General features: G+C 41.9%; 2 protein-coding genes and 1 long non-coding RNA gene across 3 annotated transcripts in view; all 3 read left to right on the forward strand.

Moving 5' to 3' along the window:
- The window catches only part of bean1 (brain expressed, associated with NEDD4, 1), a 17,266-nt gene extending 9,984 nt beyond the window's left edge, over positions 1-7,282 (forward strand). Inside the window, exons 4-7 of the mRNA XM_053435852.1 lie at positions 55-84; positions 407-613; positions 1,231-1,369; positions 6,880-7,282. Of these exons, the coding sequence (XP_053291827.1) occupies positions 55-84; positions 407-613; positions 1,231-1,369; positions 6,880-7,282 (779 nt within the window). The remainder of the gene's footprint in view (positions 1-54; positions 85-406; positions 614-1,230; positions 1,370-6,879) is intronic.
- Positions 7,283-11,614: 4,332 nt separating this feature from the next.
- On the forward strand, positions 11,615-12,457 carry LOC128453536 (uncharacterized). Its single transcript, XR_008341513.1, has 4 exons — positions 11,615-11,699; positions 11,835-11,922; positions 12,099-12,185; positions 12,356-12,457. It is a non-coding gene; the product is annotated as an uncharacterized LOC128453536 (long non-coding RNA).
- A 2,258-nt stretch (positions 12,458-14,715) lies between these two features.
- Positions 14,716-20,755, forward strand: LOC128453535 (transmembrane protein 41A-B). Its single transcript, XM_053436494.1, has 5 exons — positions 14,716-15,126; positions 17,064-17,228; positions 18,089-18,250; positions 18,390-18,528; positions 18,618-20,755. Exons 1-5 carry the CDS (start codon positions 14,983-14,985, stop codon positions 18,860-18,862), a joined length of 855 nt encoding a protein of 284 aa, XP_053292469.1. The 5' UTR covers positions 14,716-14,982; the 3' UTR covers positions 18,863-20,755.
- Positions 20,756-22,433: the final 1,678 nt, after the last annotated feature.

A 22,433-nucleotide genomic window follows, 5' to 3' on the forward strand; every position in this document is an offset into this window, starting at 1 on the left:
CAAAAGTGTTTTAATATGTTTCATCGTTTTTCAGCCCACAACTTCCCTCTTCAGTTCAGTTTAAGCTTCTCCAGCTGGTTTCCAGTGAAAAAGTTGTGATAAACATGACAATTAACAACAAGAAGATGAATAAAGTTCAATAAAAAGGAGCTAAAGAGACAGGTTGATTCCTCACTAGCTGGTGGAGACCAAAAACGAGCTGAAAAGAGATGAATGGACTTAAATTAAAGTCGACAAAATGTTCTTTATCAGTGTTTCTTTCCTCTTATAGTTGTTTTGTGAATGTAAAAGTCACAATGTGTTTTCAGAATATTAGAGCATCAAAACTTTTTCATGTTAAAATAAACAAATGTAAATTGTAAACCTGAATATGAACCAAATTTGTCTCCACCCCCCTCCCCTGCAGTGAGCTCCAACCAGAGCCATGGGGAGTACCCAGACTGCCGCGGGAGTGAGAGGGAGTCGGGAGGGGAGGCGTCTCTCCTGGTGTCTCCTCTGGTGGTGGCGGGGATCGTTATAGGTCTGGTCCTCTTCCTCTCCTGCATCACCATCATCGTCGGCAGCCTGCGCAAAGACAGTCGCCTGCGCAACCCTCACCTGAGAGCTAGCTACGGTCAGTCTGGAGCTCCACGCTGTCGGGGCTGATTAACAAGTCACTAACTAATCCACCGATAAACTGAGTTACTCATTAGTAAGAAGGTGAAATGTGTCTTTTAATGAATAGTCAGCATTTCTTCGTTAGGCACAAGAAAACTGGAAGGTCATGCAGCATTCAGACATATTAACAAACTGTTTACAGTCTGTATAAACATGAAGATGTGCACAAAGTTTTTTTGTTAGTTTCTAGTTAGGTTTAGTTCACTTCTTAAAATGAAATAAGAAGTGAAATAAATAAATAAAATGTATTTTGAAAGTTGCCAGAGAGTAAAGGGTACGCTTACTCTGATCAGGATTCATTAAAGATTTCTAGATCATTTATATCAGATATTTCTTAATCGGCTCATTTTTGTTGCTCAGGTTTTCCTGAGTTTGACCTCAACCAAACCTTCCTGCATTAAACCTGCATCTGAAGTCTTCAGCAGGTTTTCAGTTTCCTGGTTTTCAGAGAGACATAGATATTTGAGAGAACAAAGCTAATAATAAACTTTAAATGCTTCCAGGACTTAAAATGGATTCAAAGAAACATGCATCACGTCCCCAGGTGATTATGGTCTGTCTCTGTCTCTGCAGGACCAGATGGTTTCTCTTACGGAGGTTCGGTGGGAGAACTGAGGTCGACCTGCTTGGAGGACTTTCCTCCTGGTTTGGACTTTGACTCGTACAGAGAGACGCTGTCGCAGGTCAACATTTACCCGGACTCACCTCCACGGTAAGAACACGTCTGGATCTGGAGCCGCTGTGGTTTCACTGGTGAAGATTCATTCAGGAATCATAAAGGAAGGTTTTGACAGACACGTTTTCATCCTCTTGTTGAGAGTTCATATAGGTTTGATTACTTTATTCAAACAAATACACTTTTACCTTCTTGACAGTAGCTGAGTTTTTTTCCACAACTTTCTTTCTTTTGCATTTTACTTTATTTTTGGTGCCAAACATGTTTTTAAAATAAAATTGCAATCTTTTCATCACCCACCACATGCTTCAGTGTGTTGGTAAAATAAGGCAATGAAGTAAAATGTCAAATATTAAAATATAAGTGACAGTTCAGTCCGAGTCCCCCACTGTTCTCTGTGCATGTGGTTGGAACCTTCATTCGTTTGAGAGCAGCGGCACGTTTGATGATCTTTGTGTTTGTGTGTGTGTGTGTTCGTGTGTGTGTGTGTGTGTTTGTGTGTGTGTGTGTGTTTGCACGTTGGAGGAAGCGAGGGAGAGAGAATGAGAGAAAGAAAGCACTTGCTAAAGGCCAATGTCATGGTGTTTTTGATCTAAATGTCAACTGGTCTAATTGGCAACTTTAATAATTCACATGCATCCCTCACCTGCAGTGTGTGTGTGTGTGTGTGTGTGTGTGTGTGTGTGTCTGTGTGTGTTGTGTGTACATGCTTCAGTCTTTTCCTTATTTTTATCATATAAAAACTTCACCTTAATTGATTGACCTTAGGTTGGATCTTATCTTTTCACACTTTGAACTCAACATGATGGTTTTAAGATGTTTTGGTAATTGGAGCTTCCTCTGATTCATTAAGGGTATTGTTACCCCTTCGTAAAATCCCATTTAAAATCTTTCTTATATCGATGAACCCCAATAGTCCCCCTGGATAACTAAAGGTTTATGTAATGACCAATATTCTAAATTAAACTTAGTTCCTGAGAAGTTGTTCCCCTCCCCTGTTACGGCAGATGGCTCCAACTGCTGTGGTGGGTTTGAGCCTCAGCCACGGGAACCAGTTTAGTCAGAGACAGTGAGCAAACGTCCGAGCGCCTCATCGGTACAAGTGGTAACAGAGCAGTTGATTCATTTGTATTCAGAGTGACTCAGTTTAACACTTTCATCAGGTTTAGTTGTGCTCTCACAGACGGATGCACAAAAGCTTCTAAATGCTCTAAATTCAGATTTCCAACTGAAATGTGAAGGAAATTTTGATTATTTTCTGAAAAATCAGCAAATAAATTGTGAGTTAATGTTTGTTTTAATCCACAACTGCTGTGTGAATGTTGAGATGTGTACTTTTCCAGTCGAGTTAAATTAACCCATTGCAGAATAAGAGGACGTACAACCTGAAATATTTTACAAATCAAGAGGTAAACAAGAAAGTCAACATTATTTCTTAAGAAATTTGGACCTGGGGACTTCATCTAGTTTTATATACAGTCTAAGAGCATAACTGCCAAGAGAGTGATTGATTTTTTTTTTTTCTTGTTTCATATTATTGTAGTTTAAATATTCTGAGGTCACAGTGGATTTGTGTGTTTTAGAAATCTGGATTCATCTTGATTCCCAGTGTGTCACACAGTCCTTGCAGATTTCTTGTGAATCATGTATCATGTTGAATGTGAGGTTCTGTGATCTGGGATCTTTGATGTGGGATCTGGGATCTGTGATCTGTGATCTGTGATCTGGGATCTGGGATCTGTGATCTGTGATCTGGGGACGAACCCAAAGCTCCGTCATCTCCTCGCTGCTCGGTGCTTAGGGGCCAGGACGATGTTCCCATCTGCGATCACAGCCCCCACCTGACTTCTGATGAATCCATGAATCAACATGCTGATGAGCAGACACACAAACACACTGCTAGTTCCCAGCAGTGAAAACAAGAGCGTGGATCTGTAAACATGCGTTACGACAAGTTGAGAGGAGGAATAAGAAAAGGAAAGGAAATGAAAGAAGGAGACGAGGTGAGGGACAGAGGGACGGAGGGGAGCTAGCGATCTACGTCAGAGCTCTGGCAGGAAACCACAGTGTTCTGGACTGTGTGAGAGTGTTTGGCCCGGAGTGTGGGACAGAGTCCAACACAAACACACACACTCACATACGGGCCCACAATACATACATACAAATCACCTATTGTGTTTAACATAATGCTGGCATGAGTGGTTCGGTGTCCTGTCGTCGACCATCCTGCAGAGTGTGTGTACGTGTGTGTGTGTGTGAGTGTGTGTGTGTGTGTGTGTGTACGTGTGTGTGTGTGTGTGTGAGTGTGTGGGCCACAGATGGTTGAGGGAAACTCAGAGAACTCAGATCAACAACTCACCTACTGAGACTGTGAATGTTACACTTCCGACACCAACACACACACACACACACACACACACACATAAACAGACACACACCCTCTCTGTGAAGAACTCACACTCGCGGATCAGCAGCTCACCTGCGGAGACTGAAAGCTTCTGCTTCCTCTCAGGGAGAAGCTGCACGGGCAAGCTTTGACACACACACAGACACACACACACACAGACCAAACACACACACACACACACACACACACACACACACACACACTCTTCCTTTATTATAATATAAGTGCACAAAGTTTAGGAAAATATGTATATTGTAGAGTTTCCGACAACTAAAACGGCGCCGGTGGAGGTTGTGATAATTCCTCTACTTCCTGTCCTATGATCGTTTCGCATAAACAACCAATATATGTTAGTTTGTTTACATTTAATCTTTATGAGAGGACACATGTGGTCAACACTGTGACATCACATTAGCTCTGGAGAAAGGATAACGTGAAGGATCAGCTCCTCACAGAACACGTGACAGTGACGGATGGAGAAGCTGAGAGAAGCTGAGAGCGGCGATGGAAGCTCAATAATCGAATGTCAACAACAACACTGATCTCTTCCGGCCACTTGTTGTCCTGTCGTCCGGTAGAGTGACAGTAATGTTTGACGCAGACAGACGGAGCTGAGAGACGGGAGAGGACAGATTTACAGAACAGGGACACAGACACAGGAAACACGAGGAACCAGTCGTCAGCTGATCCCCTAGAAACCTCGTCTAAAACTTTCTTTAGAAGGTTAAAGAGTCAAAATGGAGAATTAATGCTGAGAAATGATTAAAGCTGAGAAATCAAATCAGCTTTAGTACGAGCCACACAAACACACACACACACCTGTGATTGCAGCATCTATATGGTTCTTACTCCACAGGCGAGTAGGCGATAGAGCAGGGACATGCCAGCTTTACACACACACACACACAGACACACACACACACACACACAGAGGACCATATGCTGCAGCATCACAACCAAAGCATGAACACAAGCCAGAGGTCCTCCTCTACTGACCTGTGTGTATCGGACTTTTACTTACTTACCACAACGTTTCTCAAAGGGGACAAATCACTTTGAATCAGCCACAACACGCTAATGCCAACACACGTTTAGCAGAACATACAAGTTAAACAACACAACACACATAATCCAGTGATGCGGTTTTGCACATGAGGCAGAAGTGCACAGGGGAGCAACTTGCAAATCCTGAAAGACCAAAGACCCGGGGACTTGCAGTGTGTGACAACACCTCTGAAACACCCTCGTCTCCAATTTTCACCTCGACGTGTATCAGCTGTGTGTAGCTACCCCCCCCCCCCCCCCCCCCCACACACACACACACACACCCCTGATCGTTTGGTATCTGTGGAGGTGTGTGTGACATGAACCCCCTTATGATTCCCTTTAACAGGCCTGACTTTATTCTCTGTGTAATCCAGGAAAACATTGACGGACAGGGTCACATTTCAACAACTATATCTTTCCCTTTTAACAATGTTTGCAGTGTGTGTGTGTGTGTGTGTGTGTGTGTGTGTGTGTGTGTGTGTGTGTGTGTGTGTGTGTGTGTGTGTGTGTCTGTGTGTGTGTGTGTGTGACGAGCACTGGACATTAGATCATTCTGACTGAGCCTCGTCCTCAGTTCAAGGCAAAAATAGATTCCCCTCCCCGGCCTCCCCTCGTCTCTCCCATCTCTCTCCTACATGCAAACTCAACAATAAACTCGACACATATACACACACACAAACACACACACACACACACACACACACATTCAAACTCTTACATAGCTTTAAAAAGGCATGAGCACGCGCACTCACACAGGGAGGTGAAGGAGCTGGAGAGAGTGCACATGAAAAATATGACGTAAGAGAAGTAATGGAAGAAGGGCCCACACCTCACCTCATCACACACACACACACACACACACACACACACACACACACAATCATACAAACACACAAACACACACACTCTTGCAGCACCAGTATGATATAGTTAACCACTGCTCTGATTCAGTTACTCTTGATTTTCTGCTTCCTGTGCCGCTATCATCATCCACCATTAGCCACACACACACACACTCACACACACACACACACACGGACACACACACTGTGACTTTATAATTCAGTTTTTTATTTGATTTCATGTTCTCTATATATCTTCTCTCGCTCCTCTCTGCTGGAGGAGTTCATCAGGGAAGCGTGTTGGGACTCTGCCAAAACAGCAGGAAGGAGGACGAAGGCTGTGTGTGTGTATGTGTGTGTGAGTGTGTGTGTGTGTGTGTGTGTGTGTGTGTGTGTGTGTGTGTGTGTGTGTGTGTGTTCCTGTAGGTTAGAATCTGTATTGATGGCGATGCATGTATTATATTTAAAACAGACAGTATCTCACGTTTGGTTCGGCATATTCCTGCAGTGATGTTTGAAATATATGCAGATGCAGCAGATGTGGCTGGAAGTAAAGTGTGTCATATTATAATTTAATATATTATTATGTTAATCCTTATAAGTTTTTGACCTAAATTAGATTTTAAATGTCTGAGGGAAGTGTTGATAATCTCAGCAGCCTCATCTTTTCCCTCTGTCACTAAACCTTTGCATTCTCTTCATTACACACGTCTGCTTGAGTATACTTGCACGACACATTGTGAGTCTTTGTCTAGATGCAGTAACTTATACATCAGAGCCCGTGAGGTCGATTCCTAACGTGTCACCACTTAAACCCAAAGAACATCATGTGCGTTGGAACCTCGAGCTCACTAGTTGGAGAAGTGACAAACAGGTTGTGAGAGTTGTGGTTTGGGTTTGAGAATCAGGTGAGGACACAAACTCAGAGGACACGATCAATCAAAGTCTTAAATACAACTTAAAACAGTAAATCAACTAAAACCTGAAAACTCAGGTGAAAAGACGAGACACATGACGGAAGCCTGAACAGAGACAAACTGATGAAGAGGAAGAGAAACACAGGGACTTAATGAAGAGGAAGGTTCGTGGACATGTTAGAAACAGGTGCAGACAATCACGAGACAGGAAGTAGAGCTGGAGAACCACACAAGGAAAGAACCTTCAAAATAAAACAGGAAACAGGACCTCAAAGGAGATTCATATTAAATTCAAAGCACTAACGGTTTCATTTTTGTTTTTCATATCTCTAGCTACGACGAGTGCGTCGGCCCAGGTGTGACTCACATCTACCTCCCCACAGATGACCCCCCTCCTTACTCCCTGTTCGACCCCTGCCAGCGAGGGCCGGAGCAGGAGGAGCAGGAGGAGCAGGAGGAGCAGCCCGGCAGCACCAGCCCGGATCCTTCTCCGTACTGGGGAGAGACCTCAGCCAGTGCCGGCTGGTTCTCCCCCTCCCACTACCCACTGGGACTGCAGGAGCATCAACACGTCTCATCCATCTCCTTCCCCCTGGAGGCAGCGCCGCCTTATGAGGCCGCGCTGGCCGAGCAGGGAGGCCCCCTCCCTCTCATGCCATGTGACCTTTCTAAACACCAGTCACACCGGGGGGACGATGGCGCCTCCCAGCAACCGGAGGCGAGCCACATCTTGTAGGACGCTTGATTTGTTTCTTTCACCTGCGCTGCTGCTTGTCCCCGGTTGGAGAAAAACAACACTTGTGGTGTGAGGCACAAAATGGCGGTCGCAGGAGCAGCTGTGGCACCAAACGATGGAGACTAATGAGATGCACACATCTGCCGCACAGCTGCTAACACCTGATGAGCGTCAGCGTCTCAGTCGACGCACACTCCGCCAGTGGACAAAAAACTCACAACTTATTGTGTTGAACTTTCTGAAACGACTCAAACTTCATCCCAGTGACGCTGTTCTGGACATTTACTCCCTCTGGTTGTGTCACTGTTGTGTAGTTCCTAGTTTGTTTGTTTTTAAGATAGAGTACATAAGGGCCACGTTGAAGAAAAGAGAACTAGAGATTTGGAGAATGAATTCGTAATATTATGAGAATAGAGTTTTAACATAGTGAGAAAAAAGTAATAATATTATGAGAAACATTCCTTGATACTTATATCCTAAAATAAAAAAAATGAATTGTCTTTATACTACGACTTGGTTCTGATAAAATTCAAACTTTTTCCTCGTAATGATGCTACTTTATTCTTGTAAGATTAGAACATTATTTTCCTAATATAATGATATATATTTATTCCTAATATTTCTTATCAGATACGACTTCATTCTTGCAATATTACGAATTTCTCTTAAATTACGACTTTATTCTCGAAATCTCACCTTTTTTTTTTCGACACGGACAGATTTTTTACATTTTGGGACTGTTAATAGTTTTTATTGTTATGAATATTAGAACAGTCACATGTCACGTTTGGATTTTACGCTGAATTCCTTCTTACGAAACATGTTAATCATCGTTCTGTGTAGATGAAAGTGAAGCTGACTTCGTAGAGTGTTCGTAGGAGAAAGAGTGTGAACAATGTCAGTGTGGTTTGTGTAGTTTAAGGTGTAATAAGCACACAGAGTTCCCCCCCCCCCCCGTCCTGTTCATTATGGTATGATCCTCACGTATCCGTAAAACTTCCTTACACCAATAACTCTCGTCTCTGTCGTGTTTAGAAGGTAAAAAGTCGCATCTATAGAGAAATAATCCAAACTATTTTCCCAGTCAACGGCACTGGTTCTAATATTAGTGCTGTAACTGGACCCCCCCCCCCCCCAGCAGAATAATGTAGCTCGGACCCTCCTTCCTGACGAGGCATAGGATCGATGCAGCTCATGAAACTGTACAGCTGAAACCATCTGGAGAGAGATTATGTAGAAACCATGGAAAGTGAATAAAGATGGAAACACATTCTCAAACGTCTTTATATTAAAACGACGAATTAAAACCAAACTTTGCGGAAAAAATTGTAGGAGAAACATTAATTTGATGTTAACTCGTGGATCTATCTGCTAGCATGGGGGAGGTGGAGTTGACGACCTATTCTATAGGCAGCCACCAGGGGGCGATTGAGCTGTTCTGTTTTGTTAATTTCATTTGAACGTAGAAATTCTTGCCCATCGAAAACATTCAAATTGAGCAAAATTACGAAACAGTGAAGAAGAACTTTTAGTTCCAGTGACGTGTTAGATGAGAGTTTCAATGTTTGTCTTTGACTCTCGACTCACAGCTTCCAGTCTCGTCTGCGTTTCAACCTCACACTCTTCTTTTACTGAACATGTTCCGTCAACGATCCACCATGACTTTGTATAAATCAATGTTTTGTTGGACACACTGGAGAAAGACGTAACCCCCCCCCACGGCTGCTTCACTTCAGAGTGAGCGGACCCAGAACCTGGAGGTTACCCTGGAGACACTAAGACCTGTAGACATCATCACTCTTCATCTCCAGTTATTGAAGCAGGAAGTCTCTTTGAGGCTCCTCTTCACCAAGCTGCAGATGTCCTTTTAGAAGAACTCGTCCCAGTTGGTTTGTCCCGTGGTTTTTGTTGTTTGATTTGATTAATATTCCTCGTGTGACTCTGTTTTTTCGTGTTTAAAGATGTGCCTATTAGCCTCAGACTGTTAGCTTGGACCTTGTAGCCATAAATATAATAATCTCAAAGCAATTAAAGCAGTGCTCTGCGCTGTCGTGTGTTAGGTTGTGTCATCACGTGTTGGTTTTTCCTCACCTTTCACCATCGAACCCCTGATGACAGATTTGACTGATTGATGTGATCACATCTCGACTGATTCCAGCTGTTGATCGACCGTCAGCTTCCTGCTGTCGTCTTGTGGTCGAGTCCCCTGCACGATTCACCCCCCCCCCCCCCCCCCGTCAGTTTATCGTCTTGTTTGTTTAAAGTCGTCACGATGTCGTCAGTTCTAGTGTAAATGTCAATAATTGATTTGTTTGTGTTGTGATGCATCAAAGATCTTTATAATCACTCTTTCTCTGTTTTTACTTTTTGACCATTTTATCAATTCTTTATCTGTTTCTTTTATTTCCTCCCTGCAGGATTCAGGGAATCTTTTAAATCCTAAAAAAATTTCAATTCACTCATAAGAACAAACTTAAAATAACTGTCTTTTTCACATAAGGTTGATATTAGAATTTATTTGTGCAAATCATCCACAATGGAAAATAGACAAAAAGCAGCAAAATACACGTGGAAACATTGACTTTTAGAAAGTGATAATTATAGTCTATTCAAACTAAACTTGTGATAAAGTCATTTCTAAAACATATATATAAAAAACGTTTAAATAAGGAGCCATTGTTGAAGGATCAAGCTTTGGATTTTACTTTAATACCTTAAAACTGCGTCAATGCGTCAGTGTATTTTAATTATTTGATAACTAAACTATTTTATTAAGATTCAGTTTTTAGGTTGGCTTCTTGGTTTCGAAGTACAAGTACAATGTGCACAAACAACGTTGTTTCAGACACAAAGTACAAAGTGTTTTTAAAAGGTTGCGTTTTTTTAAGGGATGCAGAGACACAGACAGTTATATGAACATTTTATTTAAAGATCCAGTGTATAAGATTTAGGGGAAATTGATCTTTTGGCAGATATTGAATAAACAATAATCCTATTGATGTTTTCACTCATGAGTTTCATCTAAATTGTATAAATTGTGGTTTTCTTGACCCTAGAATGAGCCTTTATATTACATCAGGTTGGGGTGAAGGGTATTCAGCTGCAATGTGCAACTCCACCACTAGATGTCACTAGATTCTATAAACTGAACCTTTAAATGATATCATGAATACACACGATTTCCAAAACTCCCACACTATTCCACACCAACTTCCAATAACATCATTAAGTGTCATTAATGTTTATGTTATTTATATGTAGGTTTCCAATTTGAAACATTTACATCTATAGACGTTCAGTTTTAGACAAACGCACCCTCTCTGTTTGTTTGTTTGACAATCCACTAGAGGGCGCTGCAGATGACCTTCATCTTCTTCGCACACTTCTTTATTACACAGTGCGATCCTGGATGTGATGAACTTTGTTTGTGTGAGATTTGCACAGTACAGTAGAGTAGAGGAAAAGTAGAACGTGAAGATCATCCGAGTCGTCAGTATTAATATGAATATTATGGTATTTGAGAACGAGCCTGATTCCTTTTCTCTGTGTTTTCCAGCACATCTGTCCCCACATCTGTTTTCAGCCGGAGTGGCACTGTTGTGTTTTCTTTCTACGTGAATAGTTTGTAATTGTCTGACATGAAAACAATCTGTATATGTTCTTGCTCCTTTAAATTAGACATCAACCTCCATGTATATATATTAGGAAACAGTGGTTAATGATGTTTTTCTTTTTTTTATGTTCTGTATTATTAAATATTTTTCTTTTGTAGAGGAGAGTGAATAAACCTGAGCTCGAATATCTCAATGGACGATTTTGACACATGCACACACACACAAACAGACACACACACATGTAAATGGTGACTATTCGAGAAATACCTCCAAACAAACACGTTGTTGTAACTACTATCACACTAAACTCTAACACAACAATGTGCACAGCTCATTCATTGAGTTGTTGTGTTGTTTTTCTGAAACAACCCCAGGAGAGGTCACCCTGTCAGAAAAGCAGGGGAGCGGCATTTTCTCTCAGCACAGGTGGTGATGGCATGTAAAAATAAACAACATAATCATACATCTTTATTTCCCTTCATTCTCAATCCTCATACTTACTTCAAATACTATAAATTCAGAGATTAAATCAAAACTCAAACCTGAAAGTGAAACCTCGATCTGCCGTCCAGCTCAATCAGAAACCGACTCCCTGATGTTTTCTGTGTGTTTCACATATGTCATGAATCCAGTTCATCCACATACCTGCTCAGTGATTATCTCTGGATTGTTGACGTGCTGCAGACACACACACACACACACACACACACACACCCTGAGACTCCGCCTCCTCGCCACATAACCAGTAGTCTCAGTGCTACAGACCCAGGTACAGACAACCGCTGCTGCGTTTAACCACCGAGGTGAGCTGTCATTTAAGATCTCCAGCTCTGTTGATTAACAAGGAACTTTCATTCTTACATATTAATAATAATAATACATTGACAGACAGGGGGGGGGTGGATTATATTTACTGAAGCCTGAGTTTTCTCCTGCAGAAAATGAGAACTAAGACGGTGATCCTGCTCATTGCCCTCGTGGTGCTTCTCAAAGTGGTGTCCAATGATGCTGGAGCAGACGATCCAGGTACATTGTGTGTTTGTGTGTGTGTGTGTGTGTGTGTGTGTGTGTGTGTGTGTGTGTGTGTGTGTGTGTGTGTGTGTGTGTGTGTGTGTGTGAACCCCTTACACACACTTAAACCTGTATTATCAACCAGGATCCCTGGATGTGTCACTGACCTGTGTGTTGTTCCCTCTTTACAGTTATTCCAGACGACAGTTTTGAAAAAGAGTTTAGAAAACATTCCAGTGATCTCGGCGAGGAGCCTAAAGCATCGACCAGCCCTGAGGGTCAGACTCAGTCACACATGACTTTGAAATGTGTTCTTTTATTTGACTAAACTCAAACCTCATCAGATTGTGACCATTCCATTCAGATATGAAACTGTCAATAAATCAATATACCTGTATTTTTCTGTTAATATTATTTATTGACTGAATGTTTGACGTTTCTTTTGCAGGAGAAAACTCGGACGAGAAATGACAGGAGAAAGAAAATGGGTTCGCAAACGTTCTCCCAGTTTGAGAAGAACTTAAATGAATAAACATAATAAATAAATTCATGTCCCTGTGTTGATGTGGTTTTATTCTTCAGAAAATCATTTCTGTGGTTAAGTGTCTGGAGACACACGGAAGATAAAGTCAAAATATTTTAAAATTAAAATTAAAACCCCCCAGGAAACTAGAATTGATACATGTGAATATCTGTGGAAATGATGAAATCCAGATTTTCATTTGAATTTGAGACCCAGAGCAGAGACACATTCATATTATATAAACAAACTATTTATATAACTTTATGGCTGTATATAGATGCAAAATTCACAATAGTCAGTAAGTCTTATTAAGGTCACTATACAGTGCCTTGCATAAGTATTCACCCCCCTTGGACTTTTTCCCATTATGTACTGTTACTAACTGGAATTCAAATAGACTTAAATAAACTTTTTCCCGTTTGATCAACAAAACATGCATAGTACTTTGGAGGTGCAAAATAAATTTTATTGTGACACAAACAATAATGAGAACAAAAAAGTTGACATCTGTTGGGTGCATAAGTATTCACCCCCCTGTGTCAATACTTGGTAGAACCCCCTTTCGCTGCAATTACAGCTGCAAGTCTTTTGGGGTATGTCTCTACCAGCTTTGCACATCTAGAGATGGAAAGGTTTGTCCATTCTTCTTGGCAAAAAAGATGAAGCTCAGTCAGATTGGATGGAGACCGTCTGTGAACCGCAATCTTCAAGTCTTGCCATAGATTCTCTATTGGATTGAGTTCTGGGCTTTGACTGGGCCATTTTAAGACATTAACATTCTTTAATCCAAACCATTCCTTTGTAGCTCTGGCTGTATGTTTAGGGCCATTGTCCTGCTGGAAGATGAACCTCCGCCCCAGTCTCAAGTCTTTTGCAGAGAGCATCAGATTTTCTTCAAGGATTTCCCTGTATTTGGCTCCATCCATCTTTCCCTCTATTCTGACCAGTTTCCCTGTACCTGCTGAAGAGAAGCATCCCCACAGCATGATGCTACCACCACCATGTTTCACTGTTGGGATGGTGTGCTCAGGGTGATGGGCAGTGTTGGGTTTTCGCCACACATAGCGTTTTGCATTGAGGCCAAAAAGTTCAATTTTGGTCTCATCTGACCAGAGCACCTTCTTCCACATGTTTGCTGTGTCTCCCACATGGCTTCTGGCAAACTCCAAACGGGATTTTTTATGGATCCCTTTCAACAACGGCTTTCTTCTTGCCACTCTTCCATAAAGGCCAGATTGGTGGAGTAGACGACTAATAGTTGTCCTGTTGACAGATTCTCCCACCTCAGCTGTGGATCTCTGCAACTCCTCCAGAGTAACCATGGGCCTCCTGGTTGCTTCTCTGATTCATTTTCTCCTTGTCCGACTCTTCAGTTTGGGTGGACGGCCTCCTCTTGGTAGGTTTGCGGTTGTGCCATATTCTTTCCATTTTCTTATGATGGATTTTATGGTGCTCAGAGAGATGTTCAAAGCTCTGGATATTTTTTTATAACCTAACCCTGCTTCATATTTCTCCACAACTTTATCCCTGACCTGTTTGGTGAGCTCCTTGGTCTTCATGATGCTGTTTGTTCAGTAATGATCTCCAACAAACTCTGTCCGTCACAGAACAGGTGTATTTATACTGAGATTAAATTGCAGACAGGTGGACCCTATTTACTAATTATGTGACTTGCAAATGTGACTTGTGAATGCAATTGGTCGCACCAGATCTTTGTTAGGGGTTTCACAGTAAAGGGGGTGAATACATATGCACTCAACACTTTTCAGATTTTTATTTGTAAATAATTGTGAAATCCATGTAATATTTCCCCCCACTTCCAAATGATGCACTATTTTGTTTTGGTCCATTACATAAACTCACGATGAAATAAATTTTAATCTGTGGTTATACCATGACAAAATGTAGAAAAGTCCAAAGGGGGTGAATACTTATGCAAGGCACTGTATATTATAATAATAATATATTAAAAGATTTACTATTTTACCAGGATAATTATTAATGTTGCCCTTGGTTTCTTCAATTTAACAAATATTACAAGTTTAAGCAAATATAACTTTTACTAACTTTTAACTGACATTATATATAAATATGAATCTCGTGATTATATCATGTTACATCCTCACATTCACCGGTAAGTGAATCACAATGATCCCGAGCTTTAAATAAACTTGCTGCATTATTTAATATATATTTACAGTCTGTGTTTATGTCACAATCCCACTGAACTCCAGGTGGCTTTGACTGCAGCGCCCTCTGCTGGCTTATTCTTGTAAGTACACATTTAAAGTGGCACTAAGTAGAAACTCGGGAGAAAGTTTAAAATCTGCAGGTTTGATAAAAGTCTGTGATTTAAAGTTTAGATAAAGTTTCACCTGAGCGGAGTCTGGTCCAGGAGAGAAGGTGAAGAGATCTCCCCGACATCTGAGGCCTGTTCCTGCGTCAACCAGCCGCCTCCCTCCCCTCTTCATTCCGGAGCTCCGGTTCTTAAGTGCAGCCCGACTCCCCGGTGCAGTTGATCCGGGGAACAGGCAGCCACAGCCCGGGGAACCATGCGCTCCTTAGCGGGACTCGCGGCCATCGTGGCGGCGGCGAGCGTTTTCCTCTACCTGCTGTCTACTCATCTTCCCCCGGGACCCGAGCAGCTCCAGGCCCGGGGAGAGGACCGGGGACAGGACCAGGGACAGGCCCGGGAGGAGGACCGGGGAGAGGACCATGGAGAGGACCGGGGACTGGACCGGGGAGAGGACCAGGTACAGGACCGGGGACAGGACCAGGGAGTCCGGGAGAACAGGTGAGGAGGAGCCGAGACGGAGACTTAGTTCTAGAAACCTCACTGACATTTAGTTTAAATCGTTTATCAAGTTTAATCTGAGGAAAAAAGAAATACAAATATAAATTTGAAGTATTTAAGATTTAATATACCATGTCAAATATATATAAAATATAATAAAAAGTAGAAAAATACAGTAACATTTTCAATTATTAGACAATAACATATGAATAAAAAGATATATCATAATATAAATAAATGCAAAGTGCTCTTTGATGTTGCTTTTACACAAAGAGGCATTGAGTTAATTCGGTTGTAATTAAGTTATATCTCTATTATAACAATCACAGGTCAGTCAATCATTCATTTATAAATATTTTGGGGAAATGCACGAACGAGAGTTATAGTCGGTTAATCAATTAGTCGATTAACAGACATTTAATTGCCAACTAACTAATGGTTTAAGTTGCTCTTGGTCAAACATGATATTAGACTGATTATCTCCAGGGTTTCACTTCAGTTAACATGAAGCCAAACCATGAAGTGAACTTGTCCACAACTTGAAGCATTTAAATGATTATTATTCATTATTATTGCCTCAGTTAATAGTTTTGCCTTTAACATGATTTGAAATAATAATGTTCATCTTAAACTTGTCAGAGCCCGTTTGTGCAAAACTGAAATAGATTTCAATGACAAATCACAAATGACAAACAGCAAATCATCAAGTGAATAATATAAAATAGATGATGATACATTTTCTGTTATTGATCAATTTCACAGGCCTTAAAAATAAAGATCTAAAATTAAAATTAAATTAAAAGTCCCAAATGATCAAACTTATCTTATGGAGCTGATTTTAAAACACAGACTTTAAATCATTCTGTGACCCCTCGTGTCTATTTTAAAACATCCTTGGGGTCCCCCCCCCCCCCCCCCCCCCCAAGACTGTTAACAATTAGACGAGTGACACATCATCACTGTTTACCTTCCTCCCCCCAAGTGCATTCTGGGACAGGCGTCCTGTGAGGCTGAATAGAAATAAGGATAAAGAATCAAGGAACCTTTGAAAGAAACTTTTCTTCGAGTGCATTGTAGACTCAATAACAAGTTGTTATTAAAATGATAATAATTATCTTGTTAATGTCGCTACATCCAATCGGCTCAGTAGACGTTGGACTGATCACATTACAGGGTGTGTGTGTGTGTGTTTGTGTGTGTGTGTGCGCGCGCGTGTTTGTGTATTAAGCAATGGGCCAGACATTCAAGTGTGAGGTTGTCTAGGGACGACAGAATAACGCCGACCAATGCACATATTATCATATCAAGTCGTTCAACCACACGGTGACTGCGTCCAATGAAATGCCTTGTATCAGCATCAAGTTAGTCTGATGAGGACATCTTGAGTTTCAAGACAGGGGGGATTTTCGGTCACTGTGTGTGTGTGTGTGTGTGTGTGTGTGTGTGTGTGTGTGTGTGTGTGTGTGTGTGTGTGTGTGTGTGTGTGTGTGTGTGTGAAGTGTTTTCAGACCCTGACCTCAAGTCCACAGGCAACAACGCCATTTCTATTTCCGTCCCTAAATCAAATGTATCCTGTTACACACACGCACACGCACGCACACACACACACACACACACACACACACACACACACACACACACACACGTGGTTTTAAGTGTTGAGGTCTGAGACGTTGACCTCTGACCTTTCAGCTGTTTAGTCATTACAGTGGAAGTGAAGGACGTTTTGTGCATTTTCTGGGAAAAGGAGGGAAACCAGGAACTGAAGAGGAAACAGAATTTCCCGGAAGAATTGTTGTCGTTTCAGAAAAAGCTTAATAACTCATTGGTGTGTTGTGTGTGTTTCCGTTCAGGCTGAAGTTCCCGTCGGACCTGGACGAGCTGCGGGAGCTCGCTGACATGCTCAAGTTCTACAAGAGAGAACATCACGGCTACGTCCTGCTGCTGTTCTGCAGCGCCTACCTGTACAAACAGTCCTTCGCCATCCCCGGCTCCTCCTTTCTGGTGAGACCTGAAAATGACCACGGCTGCTGAACACTCGAGACCCGATTCGCCTCCGTCTGACAAACATGGTGCCAGTTGTCGTCCCAGTTAATCCTGAAGTGTGAGGGAATTACACAATAATCTCGATGCTACCAATTGAGTCGGAGTCTCCTCGATCTCGAAGAATGTTGTGTTTCTGTGAGATTTCACAAACGAGTGTGTAGTCTGACGTTCAGGCCAAATCCTCCAGTTTGTGTGTTCAGACGATTTTAAACTCGGTTAAATCTGTATTAATGCCTTTAACCCCTTGTAGACGAATGTCGCGAATTTGCCTCAAACCCCATTCCGGTCTTAATGCCTCCGAGGTGATGATTGTGCCTGATGGTGCAAATACTACACATACCAAGGAAGGTTTTGGAAGCACTCTGCCGCCATCTAGTGGTCGGAGTGGAAAATACATACTAGCCCCTTGGGACTGTGCAGCAAAGTTATTTTGAGGTACTAAGCTGTATTTGAAATACTGTGATGGTGGAGCAGCAATGATTGTACAGAAACATATGTCGTTATTCAATTTCAATCAAAAGCATCATCAATATAATAATCTACATTAGGGGTTATTCTCCATTATGCCTAATGTCGCTAATTTGCCTCATACCTTAATTTGATATCTACTGTATATGCTATATTGAAATTAACAATCTCCACTTAATTTAGAATGTGTATGACAGCCCAAAACACAAACAATCTTTTTTTTTAGATATTTAGAAATTAATTCAGGCATTAGGGGTTAAGTCCTTCTCTGTGGCACATCTGGTTTTCACTGATGACTTTCTAACGGCTCCCTCCTCCTCCTCCTCCTCCTCCTCCTCCTCCTCCTGCAGAACCTGCTGGCCGGGGCGATCTTCGGGCCGTGGGAGGGGCTGGTGCTCGCCTGCCTCCTCACCACGTTAGGCTCCACCTTCTGCTTCCTGCTCTCCGCTGCGTTTGGGAAGCAGCACGTTCTTCACTTCTTCCCCGACAAGGTGGCGCTGCTGCACAGGAAGGTAGGAGAGTCAAGAACATGATATATTAAAAAACAAGACCTTCCTCTGTCACCTCCTTTCTCTCCAGCTGTCTTGTTTTTCCATATTTCCGTCTCCATCCCTTTGTCTTCTTCTCCTCTCTCTGCCCTCGCTCCGTCAGGTGGAGGAGAATCGTAGCAGTTTATTCTTCTTCCTACTTTTCCTCCGTTTCTTCCCCATGACTCCTAACTGGTTCCTTAACATCACCTGTCCTGTCCTCAACATCCCAATGCCCATTTTCTTCTTCTCTGTGCTCATAGGTGAGACTACACACTCTATTTAAATCAAACACAACACACAGGTCCCCTCGTGTCGATGACTCTGCTGCTGCTGCTGCTCTCGCCTCCAGGTTTGATTCCCTACAACTTCATCTGCGTCCGAACGGGCTCCATGCTGTCGGAGATCTCCTCCATGGACGACATCTTCTCCTGGAGCACGCTGGCCCAGCTCCTCGCCATCGCCCTGGTGGCTCTCGTCCCTGGAGCGCTGATCAAACGCTACAGCGAAGGTCACCTCAAGGTGGACGGCGTGGACGGGGTGGACGGCAGTGGAAGCAGTCGGGAGGAAGTCAAGAAGGAGCGGAAGAGGCGATGAAGGAGAGAACCTCACTGGGACTGTCGGTGGGGAAGAAGCTCTCCGCTGGAGGGCACGTGACATTATGTTCACTCCAGAAACTTGATGTTTTCAGGGTCAACACACGAGAGGCTCCTCATTCATAGTTAGAAATATCCTCAGGAAGAGTTACAGCAGACGTCTTCAGCCGTGAACTTTGGAGAATGTCCACTTGTCTCCTTTCACATGAAGGACGCAGCAGGAGCTTGTTCATCTTGGAATCTCGTCTTTGTTGCTGCTACGTGCATGGCTCCTCTCTTTTGTCTCTTTTGTGTGTTTTGTGTTAGAAACATATTTTGTCCGAACATGCTCCTGCTGTATGCTCTTGTGGACTCACTTCACTCGGGGTATCACAGGAGAAACTGAGGTGAACATCCAAAGTCACCGACTTGGAGACTTTGCGTTGTCACCTGCAGCCGCTCCAGATCATTTCAGGAGAATATCAGTGCAGGTCTGATCCAGAGTCAGATTTGCCCTGAGGATCCTTTGATTTACATTAAACTTAAGTCTTAAAATGTACTGTGGTTGCTTTGGAGAAGACTCAGTAGTTTGTATCTGGTCGAATGTGCAGCTTTAAAAGGAGAAATCTCATTAGACCAGTTTCTTCTCTTTACACATGTTCACTCAGTTTGTTAACGGTCTTGAAACTCCACTGGAAACCTGTTGTTTTGGTATTTTTTGATTTTTCTAAATGTAAGGTCTGTTTTTCTTGAAGCACTCACTATTGTGTCTTAATGTCGCTGTGACTGCAGATGACTTCTTATAGATGTGATCTTCTCATGATCCTGATCTGAAGGTTTGGGTTTGGAATGCAGGTGCTGCCATCTTGTGGTCAAGCCGCAGTATCAAGGTCACAGCTGTCAATCATGATGTTTAGTCGTCTAATTGAAAAGCTAATTTATCCAAAACGTCAACACTTGAACGTATTTATCAGTGTTAAGAAGAAGTATTTAACATGTATTTTGACTATTTAGTTAAACCCATGCCCCAAATATTGACATGGAGGAGGCAGGGTTTATGACCTATACTGCAACCGGCCGCCAGGGGGTGATCAAGATGACTCACTTTTGGGGAGCTGTCTTTTTGTCTATCTAGAAATGTTCAACCAATCATGTTGTATCCTCCTCAAGTCACATAGTCGTACTACAAACTGTTTACTGATGTTTCCTGCCAGCAGTTACACTTCTACACCTCTACCAGAACCAGCAGAGTGCCTTGCTCAGGAGCACTTTAACAACCCCTGTGGGAGAAGGTAACAAGTCTTATAACACACAATATGGATGTCGAGTTGTGTGTTAACCCTGTGGGAGTTGTTGTGTATTATTCTTATCATCATGTAAAAGATGAAACACTCTCTTAATCTGTAGACATCTGGAGAAGATCCCATCTTTTACTTCTGTGAACTTCAGACACTTGATTTACTGTTTGATTTGATTAGACTGGAGTTGTACTTTATATTTCTGATTCAGGATTTTTTAAAGAAGGGATTCTGTAAAAAGTTGACTTAAATTTGAGCTTTTTATAGAAAATAGAAGCATATGGAGCAATGTATTTATATTTTGGTGAACATTTTGAAAGAAGAGCAACAGTTTGTTTCATACGTGCTTGACTTTTTACACATCTGGATCATCTACTGTATATTTCAGTGGTATCAATATGAACCTTACTTCAAGATGATCTTTAGTAAAAATGTAAATGTTTATGTTTGGATATGAGGGTTACAGGGTATCGTCATGTTGCTGAGAGCTCGGTGGTTCCAGTGTTTTGTAAATGTGAAAACGCACAAAATACACAGTTTGTACTGTCCACTCCTAAATGGCTTTGTGTGGGTCTAATCCAACACTAATAAAATATATGATAAAATCTGTGACCTCTGTTTGCATTTGCTTCCACTGCTGTCATTCGGTTTGAATAAATAATGCAAAATGGAAGCTGCTTGTGAAATTACAACAGAAACAATGCAGGATTCTGGATGCAAATTTTTTTTATTTGTGCCATTTGTTGAGGTCACACAGTCACTGACCCTCACTATGACTGACAGCAGCAACAACTTCCACAGACACACACAAGTTCCAACACACGGTCACACCTCATTAACGTCTCTCCTGTTCCCTCTCACCTCGTCCTTACATGGAAACTCTCCCATCTTACGTGCACACAGACACACACCTTCACGCCGGCTGAGGCAGGCACTCTGTAACAACTCAGCAGACACAAGGACCTGATGTGAATTCCATGAGTCGGTTGGCAGAAGACACAAAGATGGAAGCAAATGGACACGGACACACTTTGGAGAAGTTTTGAATATTCTGTTTTTGGAAGTTCTGGTCTTTGTGAAAGGTCAGAGGTCACCTGGTCTTCACTGAGCTGCGTCAGCGCTGGAGAATCATCACATGGTTACTGCCCCACAAAGGAAAACAGTGAATGATGCAGAATCTAAGTAAAACCTGCCTCTGTGGGTTTGTAGTGAAAATGTACTCACATATCCAGTGAGTCGGACTAGGGGTCATTAAACCATGATGCACTTTGCTTATATGAAGATGAATATGTACGTGTAGTGTCGTGGAAGTCCGGCCTGTAGACGTGTCACTCTGGATTAGAGCCAAGCCGATATGAATGTTTCGATTCCAGGATTAGGGAGTAACACAAAAAGGGAGAAAGGAAATTGAGTCTGAATATTTTAGACTTTAATCATAAACTTCATCATAAATAACTAAAAATAAAACACAAATACAACCAAATATATAGAATTTGAGTTAGGAAAATAAAACAAAATCTGTATAACGCAAATATAAATGCACGACTCTCCACATGGTTTATTCTTCACATGAAATCGATCGGTCTCTGGTTCCCTTTCTTCAGATCTCATGGGTGGAAACAACGATGTGGAGTTTCTGCTCACGGGCACATTTATCCAAACATTCAAAGTCAACTTCAGAATAAAACACAATTCAACAGTAACTGAACAGGATAAAGGGCGTAGTGTCGTTAATGCAGATCAGAAGAAGCTACATAAATAATATAAAAGTCTGTAGTGGTTATGTGAACAATGGGCCAGTTTGTTACACGTACAAATGAGGAGCATAATTATGGCAGGACGAGTAAGAAGCTCAGATTCATAAAGACATTTTGTAGTTTTAAGTCCTCTCAAGGTTTTTATCCTTCAGATTCAACTGAAGGACAAAGTTGAGTTCAGGTTTGAATTATTAAATCAAGCTGTGGTGACACATTTGGCTCAAAAAGGCATCTACACACATTTTGGCTGAATGAACACATTTATGAATAAAGTCATAACTGGGCCCTGTTAGTTGTTGTGTGACACAGTAACATGAAGCAAAGATAAAAAAAACAAATGTGCAGCATCATCACAAGGTTCATATCCGAGGATTTGCATAATTTAAAAAACACGATGGTTTATCGAGATGATATTATTCAGTCAGTGCAAATGTGTCAGTGCTGAGCAGACGTCTGCTCTCAGTCATGCAAGTAGTCGACAGACCCGAGTCTCAAAAGACACAACGTGCAAAATATCAAATACCGAAATAACAGGCAG

Source organism: Pleuronectes platessa, chromosome 12 (assembly GCF_947347685.1).
Source record: "Pleuronectes platessa chromosome 12, fPlePla1.1, whole genome shotgun sequence".
NCBI classification, from domain to species: domain Eukaryota; kingdom Metazoa; phylum Chordata; class Actinopteri; order Pleuronectiformes; family Pleuronectidae; genus Pleuronectes; species Pleuronectes platessa.